This window comes from Bombina bombina, chromosome 3, assembly GCF_027579735.1.
Source record: "Bombina bombina isolate aBomBom1 chromosome 3, aBomBom1.pri, whole genome shotgun sequence".
NCBI lineage: Eukaryota > Metazoa > Chordata > Amphibia > Anura > Bombinatoridae > Bombina > Bombina bombina.
This window is the reverse complement of record NC_069501.1, coordinates 996735774-996749561: the sequence shown is the minus strand read 5'-3', so window position 1 is coordinate 996749561 and position 13788 is coordinate 996735774. Positions and strand designations below refer to the sequence as shown.

At 37.4% G+C, this 13788-nt stretch overlaps 1 protein-coding gene across 1 annotated transcript in view; it reads left to right on the top strand.

Moving 5' to 3' along the window:
• The window catches only part of MIP (major intrinsic protein of lens fiber), an 81670-nt gene that overhangs the window by 19976 nt on the left and 47906 nt on the right, over positions 1 to 13788 (top strand). The window contains exon 3 of the mRNA XM_053704975.1: positions 9770 to 9850. Coding sequence (XP_053560950.1) covers positions 9770 to 9850 — 81 coding nt within the window. The remainder of the gene's footprint in view (positions 1 to 9769; positions 9851 to 13788) is intronic.

The window sequence follows — 13788 nt, the reverse complement described above, 5'->3', positions numbered from 1 at the left end:
CACAGCTATCTAACACAAGTACTATTTCTAACTCTCCTTATGTTTCATTATAGATGCACATTTAGTTATTAGTGCTTGCCCTTATCACACAGCTATGTAACACAAGTATAATCTCTAACTCTCCTTATGTTTCATTATAGATGCACATTTAGTTATTAGTACTTGCCCTTATCATTCAGCTATGTAACACAAGTATAATCTCTAACTCTCCTTATGTTTCATTATAGATGCACATTTAGTTATTAGTACGTGTCCTTATCACACAGTTATCTAACACAAGTACTATGTCTCACTCTCCTTATGTCTCATTATAGATGCACTTTTAGTTATTAGTACTTGCCCTTATCATACAGCAATCTAACACAAGTACTATGTCTAACTCCCCTTATGTCTCATTATAGATGCACATTTAGTTATTAGTACTTGCCCTTATCATACAGCTATCTAACACAAGTACTATGTCTAACTCTCCGTATGTCTCATTATAGATGCACATTTAGTTATTAGTACTTGCCCTTATCACACAGCTATCTAACACAAGTACTATGTCTCACTCTACTTATGTCTCATTATAGATGCACATTTAGTTATTAGTACTTGCCCTTATCATACAGCTATCTAACACAAGTACTATGTCTAACTCTCCTTATGTCTCATTATAGATGCACATTTAGTTATTAGTACGTGTCCTTATCACACAGTTATCTAACACAAGTACTATGTCTCACTCTCCTTATGTCTCATTATAGATGCACTTTTAGTTATTAGTACTTGCCCTTATCATACAGCAATCTAACACAAGTACTATGTCTAACTCCCCTTATGTCTCATTATAGATGCACATTTAGTTATTAGTACTTGCCCTTATCATACAGCTATCTAACACAAGTACTATGTCTAACTCTCCGTATGTCTCATTATAGATGCACATTTAGTTATTAGTACTTGCCCTTATCACACAGCTATCTAACACAAGTACTATGTCTCACTCTCCTTATGTCTCATTATAGATGCACATTTAGTTATTAGTACTTGCCCTTATCATACAGCTATCTAACACAAGTACTATGTCTAACTCTCCTTATGTCTCATTATAGATGCACATTTAGTTATTAGTACTTGCCCTTATCACACAGCTATCTAACACAAGTACTATGTCTAAATCTCGTTATGTTTCATTATAGATGCACATTTAGTTATTAGTAATTGCCCTTATCACTCAACTATCTAACACAAGTACTATGTCTAACTCTCCTTATGTCTCATTATAGATGCACATTTAGTTATTAGTACTTGCCCTTATCACACAGCTATCTAACACAACTACTATGTCTAACTCTCCTTATGTCTCATTATAGATGCACATTTAGTTATTAGTACGTGTCCTTATCACACAGTTATCTAACACAAGTACTATGTCTCACTCTCCTTTTGTCTCATTATAGATGCACTTTTAGTTATTAGTACTTGCCCTTATCATACAGCTATCTAACACAAGTACTATGTCTAACTCTCCTTATGTCTCATTATAGATGCATATTTAGTTGTTAGTACTTGCCCTTATTATACAGCTATCTAACACAACTACTATGTCTAACTCTCCTTATGTCTCATTATAGATGCACATTTAGTACTTGCCCTTATCATACAGCTATCTAACACACGTACTATGTCTAACTCTCCTTATGTCTCATTATAGATGCACATTTAGTTATTAGTACGTGTCCTTATCACACAGTTATCTAACACAAGTACTATGTCTAACTCTCTTTATGTCTCATTATAGATGAACATTTAGTTATTAGTACTTGCCCTTATCACACAGCTATCTAACACAAGTACTATGTCTAACTCTCCTTATGTCTCATTATAGATGAACATTTAGTTATTAGTACTTGCCCTTATCACTCATCTATCTAACACAAGTACTATGTCTAACTCTCCTTATGTTTCATTATAGATGCACATTTAGTTATTAGTGCTTGCCCTTATCACACAGTTATCTAACACAAGTACTATGTCTAAATCTCCTTATGTCTCATTATAGATGCCTATTTAGTTATTAGTGCTTGCCCTTATCATATAGCTATCTAACACAAGTACTATGTCTAACTCTCCTTATGTCTCATTATAGATGCACATTTAGTTATTAGTGCTTGCCCTTATCACACAGTTATCTAACACAAGTACTATGTCTAACTCTCCTTATGTCTCATTATAGATGCACATTTAGTTATTAGTGCTTGCCCTTATTACACAGTTATCTAACACAAGTACTATGTCTAACTCTCCTTATGTCTCATTATAGATGCACATTTAGTTATTAGTACTTGCCCTTACCACACAGTTATCTAACACAAGTACTATGTCTAACTCTACTTATTATTCATTATAGATGCACATTTAGTTATTAGTGCTTGCCCTTATCACACAGTTATCTAACAAAAGTACTATGTCTAACTCTCCTTATGTCTCATTATAGATGCACATTTAGTTATTAGTGCTTGTCCTTATCACACAGCTATCTAACACAAGTACTATTTCTAACTCTCCTTATGTTTCATTATAGATGCACATTTAGTTATTAGTCCTTGCCCTTATCACACAGCTATGTAACACAAGTATAATCTCTAACTCTCCTTATGTTTCATTATAGATGCACATTTACGGCTAGATTTAGAGTTCGGCTGTAGCCGTCAAAACCAGCGTTAGAGGCTCCTAACGCTGGTTTTGGGCTACCGCTGGTATTTAGAGTCAGTGATTAAAGGGTCTAACGCTCACTTTACAGCCGCGACTTTTCCATACCGCAGATCCCCCTACGCCATTTGCGTAGCCTATCTTTTCAATGGGATCTTCCTAACGCCGGTATTTAGAGTCGTTTCTGCAGTGAGCGTTAGAGCTCTAACGACAAGATTCCAGCCGCCTGAAAATAGCAGGAGTTAAGAGCTTTCTGGCTAACGCCGGTTTATAAAGCTCTTAACTACTGTACCCTAAAGTACACTAACACCCATAAACTACCTATGTACCCCTAAACCGAGGTCCCCCCACATCGCCGCCACTCGATTAAAAATTTTAACCCCTAATCTGCCGACCGCCACCTACGTTATACTTATGTACCCCTAATCTGCTGCCCCTAACACCGCCGACCCCTGTATTATATCTATTAACCCCTAACTTGCCCCCCACAACGTCGCCGCAAGCTACTTAAAATAATTAACCCCTAATCTTCCGACCGCAAATCGCCGCCACCTACGTTATTCCTATGTACCCCTAATCTGCTACCCCTAACATCGCCGACCCCTATGTTATATTTATTAACCCCTAATCTGCCCCCCACAACGTCGCCGACACCTACCTACACTTATTAACCCCTAATCTGCCGAGCGGACCTGAGCGCTACTATAATAAAGTTATTAACCCCTAATCCGCCTCACTAACCCTATCATAAATAGTATTAACCCCTAATCTGCCCTCCCTAACATCGCCGACACCTACCTTCAATTATTAACCCCTAATCTTCCGATCGGAGCTCACCGCTATTCTAATAAATGTATTAACCCCTAAAGCTAAGTCTAACCCTAACACTAACACCCCCCTAAGTTAAATATAATTTTTATCTAACGAAATAAATTAACTCTTATTAAATAAATAATTCCTATTTAAAGCTAAATACTTACCTGTAAAATAAATCCTAATATAGCTACAATATAATTTATAATTATATTATAGCTATTTTAGGATTAATATTTATTTTACAGGCAACTTTGTAATTATTTTAACCAGGTACAATAGCTATTAAATAGTTAAGAACTATTTAATAGTTACCTAGTTAAAATAATAACAAATTTACCTGTAAAATAAATCCTAACCTAAGATATAATTAAACCTAACACTACCCTATCAATAAAATAATTAAATAAACTACCTACAATTACCTACAATTAACCTAACACTACACTATCAATAAATTAATTAAACACAATTGCTACAAATAAATACAATTAAATAAACTATCTAAACTACAAAAAATAAAAAAGAACTAAGTTACAGAAAATAAAAAAATATTTACAAACATAAGAAAAATATTACAACAATTTTAAACTAATTACACCTACTCTAAGCCCCCTAATAAAATAACAAAGACCCCCAAAATAAAAAATTCCTTACCCTATTCTAAATTTAAAAAGTTACAAGCTCTTTTACCTTACCAGCCCTGAACAGGGCCCTTTGCGGGGCATGCCCCAAGAATTTCAGCTCTTTTGCCTGTAAAAAAAAACATACAATACCCCCCCCCCCAACATTACAACCCACCACCCACATACCCCTAATCTAACCCAAACCCCCCTTAAATAAACCTAACACTAAGCCCCTGATGATCTTCCTACCTTGTCTTCACCATGCCAGGTTCACCGATCCGTCCTGGCTCCAAGATCTTCATCCAACCCAAGCAGGGGCTAGACATCCACTGAAGAAGTCCAGAAGAGGGTCCAAAGTCTTCCTCCTATCCGGCAAGAAGAGGACATCCGGACCGGCAAACATCTTCTCCAAGCGGCATCTTCTATGTTCTTCCATCCGATGACGACCGGCTCGATCTTGAAGACCTCCAGCGCGGATCCATCCTCTTCTTCCGACGACTAGACGACGAATGACGGTTCCTTTAAGGGACGTCATCCAAGATGGCGTCCCTCGAATTCCGATTGGCTGATAGGATTCTATCAGCCAATCGGAATTAAGGTAGGAATTTTCTGATTGGCTGATGGAATCAGCCAATCAGAATCAAGATCAATCCGATTGGCTGATCCAATCAGCCAATCAGATTGAGCTCGCATTCTATTGGCTGTTCCGATCAGCCAATAGAATGCGAGCTCAATCTGATTGGCTGATTGGATCAGCCAATCGGATTGATCTTGATTCTGATTGGCTGATTCCATCAGCCAATCAGAAAATTCCTACCTTAATTCCGATTGGCTGATAGAATCCTATCAGCCAATCGGAATTCGAGGGACGCCATCTTGGATGACGTCCCTTAAAGGAACCGTCATTCGTCGTCTAGTCGTCGGAAGAAGAGGATGGATCCGCGCTGGAGGTCTTCAAGATGGAGCCGGTCGTCATCGGATGGAAGAACATAGAAGATGCCGCTTGGAGAAGATGTTTGCCGGTCCGGATGTCCTCTTCTTGCCGGATAGGAGGAAGACTTTGGACCCTCTTCTGGACTTCTTCAGTGGATGTCTAGCCCCTGCTTGGGTTGGATGAAGATCTTGGAGCCAGGACGGATCGGTGAACCTGGCATGGTGAAGACAAGGTAGGAAGATCATCAGGGGCTTAGTGTTAGGTTTATTTAAGGGGGGTTTGGGTTAGATTAGGGGTATGTGGGTGGTGGGTTGTAATGTTGGGGGGGGGGTATTGTATGTTTTTTTTTACAGGCAAAAGAGCTGAAATTCTTGGGGCATGCCCCGCAAAGGGCCCTGTTCAGGGCTGGTAAGGTAAAAGAGCTTGTAACTTTTTAAATTTAGAATAGGGTAAGGAATTTTTTATTTTGGGGGTCTTTGTTATTTTATTAGGGGGCTTAGAGTAGGTGTAATTAGTTTAAAATTGTTGTAATATTTTTCTTATGTTTGTAAATATTTTTTTATTTTCTGTAACTTAGTTCTTTTTTATTTTTTGTACTTTAGATAGTTTATTTAATTGTATTTATTTGTAGCAATTGTGTTTAATTAATTTATTGATAGTGTAGTGTTAGGTTAATTGTAGGTAATTGTAGGTAGTTTATTTAATTATTTTATTGATAGGGTAGTGTTAGGTTTAATTATATCTTAGGTTAGGATTTATTTTACAGGTAAATTTGTAATTATTTTAACTAGGTAACTATTAAATAGTTCTTAACTATTTAATAGCTATTGTACCTGGTTAAAATAAATACAAAGTTACCTGTAAAATAAATATTAATCCTAAAATAGCTATAATATAAATGTAATTTATATTGTAGCTATATTATGATTTATTTTACAGGTAAGTATTTAGCTTTAAATAGGAATCATTTATTTAATAAGAGTTAATTTATTTCGTTAGATAAAAATTATATTTAACTTAGGGGGGTGTTAGTGTTAGGGTTAGACTTAGCTTTAGGGGTTAATACATTTATTAGAATAGCGGTGAGCTCCGGTCGGCAGATTAGGGGTTAATAATTGAAGGTAGGTGTCGGCGATGTTAGGGAGGGCAGATTAGGGGTTAATACTATTTATGATAGGGTTAGTGAGGCGGATTAGGGGTTAATAACTTTATTATAGTAGCGCTCAGGTCCGGTCGGCAGATTAGGGGTTAATAAGTGTAGGTAGGTGTCGGCGACGTTGTGGGGGGCAGATTAGGGGTTAATAAATATAACATAGGGGTCGGCGATGTTAGGGCAGCAGATTAGGGGTACATAAGGATAACGTAGGTGGCGGCGGTTTACGGAGCGGCAGATTAGGGGTTAAAAGTGTAATGCAGGGGTCAGCGATAGCGGGGGCGGCAGAATAGGGGTTAATAAGTGTAAGGTTAGGGGTGTTTAGACTCGGGGTACATGTTAGAGTGTTAAGTGCAGACGTAGGAAGGGTTACCGCATAGCAAACAATGGGGCTGCGTTAGGAGCTGAACGCTGCTTTTTTGCAGGTGTTAGGTTTTTTTTCAGCTCAAACAGCCCCATTGTTTCCTATGGGAGAATCGTGCACGAGCACGTTTTTGAGGCCGGCCGCGTCCGTAAGCAACTCTGGTATCGAGAGTTGCATTTGCGGTAAAAATGCTCTACGCTCCTTTTTTGGAGCCTAACGCAGCATTTGTTTGAACTCTCGATACCAGAGTTAAATTTATGGTGCGGCCAGAAAAAAACCCGCGGAGCGTTAACAGCCCTTTTACCGCCGAACTCTAAATCTAGGCCTTAGTTATTAGTACTTGCCCTTATCATTCAGCTATGTAACACAAGTATAATCTCTAACTCTCCTTATGTTTCATTATAGATGCACATTTAGTTATTAGTACGTGTCCTTATCACACAGTTATCTAACACAAGTACTATGTCTCACTCTCCTTATGTCTCATTATAGATGCACTTTTAGTTATTAGTACTTGCCCTTATCATACAGCAATCTAACACAAGTACTATGTCTAACTCCCCTTATGTCTCATTATAGATGCACATTTAGTTATTAGTACTTGCCCTTATCATACAGCTATCTAACACAAGTACTATGTCTAACTCTCCGTATGTCTCATTATAGATGCACATTTAGTTATTAGTACTTGCCCTTATCACACAGCTATCTAACACAAGTACTGTGTCTCACTCTCCTTATGTCTCATTATAGATGCACATTTAGTTATTAGTACTTGCCCTTATCATACAGCTATCTAACACAAGTACTATGTCTAACTCTCCTTATGTCTCATTATAGATGCACATTTAGTTATTAGTACTTGCCCTTATCACACAGCTATCTAACACAAGTACTATGTCTAACTCTCGTTATGTTTCATTATAGATGCACATTTAGTTATTAGTAGTTGCCCTTATCACTCATCTATCTAACACAAGTACTATGTCTAACTCTCCTTATGTCTCATTATAGATGCACATTTAGTTATTAGTACTTGCCCTTATCACACAGCTATCTAACACAACTACTATGTCTAACTCTCCTTATGTCTCATTATAGATGCACATTTAGTTATTAGGACGTGTCCTTATCACACAGTTATCTAACACAAGTACTATGTCTCACTCTCCTTATGTCTCATTATAGATGCACTTTTAGTTATTAGTACTTGCCCTTATCATACAGCTATCTAACACAAGTACTATGTCTAACTCTCCTTATGTCTCATTATAGATGCATATTTAGTACTTGCCCTTATCATACAGCTATCTAACACACGTACTATGTCTAACTCTCCTTATGTCTCATTATAGATGCACATTTAGTTATTAGTACGTGTCCTTATCACACAGTTATCTAACACAAGTACTATGTCTAACTCTCTTTATGTCTCATTATAGATGAACATTTAGTTATTAGTACTTGCCCTTATCACACAGCTATCTAACACAAGTACTATGTCTAACTCTCTTTATGTCTCATTATAGATGAACATTTAGTTATTAGTACTTGCCCTTATCACTCATCTATCTAACACAAGTACTATGTCTATCTCTCCTTATGTCTCATTATAGATGCACATTTAGTTATTAGTACTTGCCCTTATCACACAGCTATCTAACACAAGTACTATGTCTCACTCTCCTTATGTCTCATTATAGATGCACATTTAGTTATTAGTACATGTCCTTATCACACAGTTATCTAACACAAGTACTATGTCTCACTCTCCTTATGTCTCATTATAGATGCACTTTTAGTTATTAGTACTTGCCCTTATCATACAGCTATCTAACACAAGTACTATGTCTAACTCTTCTTATGTCTCATTATAGATGCACATTTAGTTATTAGTACTTGCCCTTATCATACAGCTATCTAACACAAGTACTATGTCTAACTCTCCTTATGTATCATTATAGATGCACATTTAGTTATTAGTACTTGCCCTTATCACACAGCTATCTAACACAAGTACTATGTCTCACTCTCCTTATGTCTCATTATAGATGCACATTTAGTTATTAGTACTTGCCCTTATCATACAGCTATCTAACACAAGTACTATGTCTAACTCTCCTTATGTCTCCTTATAGATGCACATTTAGTTATTAGTACTTGCCCTTATCACACAGCTATCTAACACAAGTACTATGTCTAACTCTCCTTATGTTTCATTATAGATGCACATTTAGTTATTAGTACTTGCCCTTATCACACAGCTATGTAACACAAGTACTATGTCTAACTCTTCTTATGTCTCATTATAGATGCACATTTAGTTATTAGTACTTGCCCTTATCATACAGCTATGTAACACAAGTATAATCGCTAACTCTCCTTATGTTTCATTATGGATGCACATTTAGTTATTAGTACTTGTCCTTATCACACAGTTATCTAACACAAGTACTATGTCTAACTCTTCTTATGTCTCATTATAGATGCACATTTAGTTATTAGTACTTGCCCTTATCATACAGCTATCTAACACAAGTACTATGTCTCACTCTCCTTATGTCTCATTATAAATGCACATTTAGTTATTAGTACTTGCCCTTATCATACAGCTATGTAACACAAGTATAATCGCTAACTCTCCTTATGTTTCATTATAGATGCACATTTAGTTCTTAGTATTTGTCCTTATCACACAGTTATCTAACACAAGTACTATGTCTAACTCTTCTTATGTCTCATTATAGATGCACATTTAGTTATTAGTACTTGCCCTTATCACACAGTTATCTAACACAAGTACTATGTCTCACTCTCCTTATGTCTCATTATAGATGCACATTTAGTTATTAGTACTTGCCCTTATCACACAGCTATCTAACACAAGTACTATGTCTCACTCTCCTTATGTCTCATTATAGATGCACATTTAGTTATTAGTACTTGCCCTTATCATACAGCTATCTAACACAAGTACTATGTCTAACTCTCTTTATGTCTCATTATAGATGAACATTTAGTTATTAGTACTTGCCCTTATCACACAGCTATCTAACACAAGTACTATGTCTAACTCTCCTTATGTCTCATTATAGATGAACATTTATTTATTAGTACTTGCCCTTATCACTCATCTATCTAACACAAGTATAATGTCTAACTCTCCTTATGTCTCATTATAGATGCACTACACTGGAGCCAGTATGAATCCTGCCAGGTCGTTTGCTCCTGCAGTACTTACAAGAAACTTCACCAACCACTGGGTAAGGCAATATACATTAATTAGAGCATCAGTACAAGGGACATATACATTATCTCCCTAATTCAAAATGTTCACTCTACAATATAACAGAATACCAAACCCTAAATTCAACAGTTTTTACAAATCTAATTGTAATTGGTTAAAAGTTTTGCCAAGTATCTTTAATCTTAGTGTGGTCAAACCTGAAAATGTTGTAAAGGTAGTAAACAACATCATAAAAGCTTAAAGCAGGCATGGAACATCTTGTATGTTGTTCTCTTTAAATGGGCCTTGTACTTGCATTTTTCCTCCCCTATCATGTGTTCTCAGTTTTCAATTTTTTTTTTTTTATTTTTTTTTTGAGTTTTCAAAGGGCTTTATTGTAGTATATTAATGTGTCACAACATAATTAAAGATTGTACAACATCCAGCATCATTGGGATATAAACACTTGAAATAAGAAACAATCTATGTAATAATCGTTGGTTATCATAAGCTGTTATGACTCTGAGTATTGGCTTTTCATATAACGCACAACATAATTGAAGATTATACAACATCCAACGTCACTGGGATATAAACACTTGATATAAGAAGCAATCTATGTGATAATCGTTGGTTATCATAAGCTGTTATGACTCTGAATATTGGTCTTTCATGTAACACAAAGATCTACACTGGAACATCAATTAGTGATATAATGATTCTACCCATGTACCACCTCATACTATCGTGTAGTAACTTTACTGCCTGTGCACGGGAAGAAGGCATATTGCAGTGGATTTTCTTCAGGGATATGGCTATCTCAGCTAAGTAACATTTTAGTTATAACATCATATATTATGAGGTTTTGTGCATCAATTTATACAGTTTGTCTTTTCTGACCAGTCCCAGTCTCTTAAAGAACCTATCTTGTTATTTTCCTCAGCGGCTCCGGCCGTAAGCCCCCCGAGGGTAATCAATTATTAGAAATGGGATTGGAAGGCATATACATGCTGCACTATACATTACAGCAGAACACATTATCACATTCAAACTCATAAAGACCTATAAACGCAACTGCCTTAATTAACTTAAACTTCAAGCAAAACTATATTTTACAATAAACTGACAGATGTCATTCCCCAGCAGCGTTCATTCAAGGTATATAGTGAAAGTAATTGAGAACTTTTGTAATTTCTCAACCTCCCCTGTCCGTTGGTGCCAGGGAGCTTCGTGCATGTGAGATCAGTGTAGCGTCCCTAGGGAGTCTGCCAGGATCAAACGTGAATCCCCCAAGGTCCATATTTGCAACTATGTAGGGAAGGCTTGTATACTTTATGGGCCACATACCGCCTGTCTCATGGCAAGTATTTGTCAGAGGGCTGCTGCTAAATGCACCCGTCGGGTGATCACATAGCTCTTTCCAGGGATCCCTCCTGGGCCTCTTCGGGGTCAGGCCCGTAACTGAGGAGCGATCTGTCTGCGCAGCTCTTGGCTGTGTTCCGGTAGGCTTTTTCGGTGCTAGCATCAGTTTATTGCCTCCCGTTAACTGGATCGTTTGGGGTCGGGCTTGATGGCGTGGTGCTGATGGAGGACTTGAGGAGAAGCCCTTAGGTGCGTGTGGCGCCCGCCTCTGCTTGACAGCAGAAGCAGGCAATACGGCTCCCTGTAATGCAGTATCTGTTAGCGCCATCTTCCCTGTTGCTCCGACTTCTTCTTGGGTGCCGGCAGTGGGGGTTTTCTCAGCAGACATCTGCAGGTTATCTATTGCGCCGATCGTATGTATCAAGAAGTCATAAGGGGCTCTTTCAATCATTGACTCCAAGAGTTTTTCAAGTTTCAAATAGTGTAGATTAAAGTATGTTGTCGTTTCTTCATTTTCTGTGGCGGCCATTTTACTGAGTAGGTTCTTGGTAGTTCTGCGTGTTCAGTGAACACTGTCTGCCTGGAACTTAATAACACTCTTCGCGTGTGCAGCAATTATGATGATGGCAGCACAAAGGTATTATAATGTCCAGTGTAGACGAGTACCCTCATATGTCTGAGGGGGGTGGCGTTGCCTATATGGGAGCCGCTGCTCTAGGCCTCTAACGTCCGATGCTGAGCTCCTGCTTCAATAATACAGCAAAACAGTAAAACAAGGTTCTGCTAGACAGAGTGGATAAGTATAAGTTGATTGATGCTGTTTCACTATAAATTCTCTCATATAATCAGCGGATTATTAAGAGATCCACAGGAGCACAGGAAAGTGCGACCATTCAAGATCAAGGTTCGGACACGCCCCCCCTCAGTTTTCAATTTTACCTGCTGGAGTGCATTTTAATTTTTGGTCAAACAGCTTTTTTACCTTTATTTTGATATTTGAAATAGCTGCTTTTACCCGTGGAAACTGCCACCTACAGTAGGAGAGTCAGATGTTTTTTTTTGTATCTGATAAAGCTGGTTTCATTTCAGTACCTAACTATTAGGCTGTGTATTTAGACATTTACGGCTAGATTTGGAGTTTGGCGGTAAAAGGGCTGCTAACGCTCTGCGGGTTTTTTTCTGGCCGCACCATAAATTTAACTCTGGTATCGAGAGTTAAAACAAATGCTGCGTTAGGCTCCAAAAAAGGAGCGTAGAGCATTTTTACCGCAAATACAACTCTCGATACCAGAGTTGCTTACGGACGCGGCCGGCCTCAAAAACGTGCTCGTGCACGATTCTCCCATAGGAAACAATGGGGCTGTTTGAGCTGAAAAAAAACCTAACACCTGCAAAAAAGCAGCGTTCAGCTCCTAACGCAGCCCCATTGTTTCCTATGGGGAAACACTTCCTACGTCTGCACCTAACACTCTAACATGTACCCCGAGTCTAAACACCCCTAGCCTTACACTTATTAACCCCTAATCTGCCGCCCCCGCTATCGCTGACCCCTGCATTACACTTTTAACCCCTAATCTGCCGCTCCGTAAACCGCCGCCAACTACGTTATCCCTATGTACCCCTAATCTGCTGCCCTAACATCGCCGACCCCTATGTTATATTTATTAACCCCTAATCTGCCCCCCACAACGTCGCCGACACCTACCTACACTTATTAACCCCTAATCTGCCGACCGGACCTGAGCGCTACTATAATAAAGTTATTAACCCCTAATCCGCCTCACTAACCCTATCATAAATAGTATTAACCCCTAATCTGCCCTCCCTAACATCGCCGACACCTACCTTCAATTATTAACCCCTAATCTGCCGACCGGAGCTCACCGCTATTCTAATAAATGTATTAACCCCTAAAGCTAAGTCTAACCCTAACACTAACACCCCCCTAAGTTAAATATAATTTTTATCTAACGAAATAAATTAACTCTTATTAAATAAATGATTCCTATTTAAAGCTAAATACTTACCTGTAAAATAAATCCTAATATAGCTACAATATAAATTATAATTATATTATAGCTATTTTAGGATTAATATTTATTTTACAGGTAACTTTGTATTTATTTTAACCAGGTACAATAGCTATTAAATAGTTAAGAACTATTTAATAGTTACCTAGTTAAAATAATTACAAATTTACCTGTAAAATAAATCCTAACCTAAGTTATAATTAAACCTAACACTACCCTATCAATAAAATAATTAAATAAACTACCTACAATTACCTACAATTAACCTAACACTACACTATCAATAAATTAATTAAACACAATTGCTACAAATAAATACAATTAAATAAACTATCTAAAGTACAAAAAATAAAAAAGAACTAAGTTACAGAAAATAAAAAAATATTTACAAACATAAGAAAAATATTACAACAATTTTAAACTAATTACACCTACTCTAAGCCCCCTAATAAAATAACAAAGACCCCCAAAATAAAAAATTCCCTACCCTATTCTAAAATACAAAAATTACAAGCTCTTTTACCTTACCAGCCCTGAACAGGGCCCTTTGCGGGGCATGCCCCAAGAATTTCAGCTCTTTTGC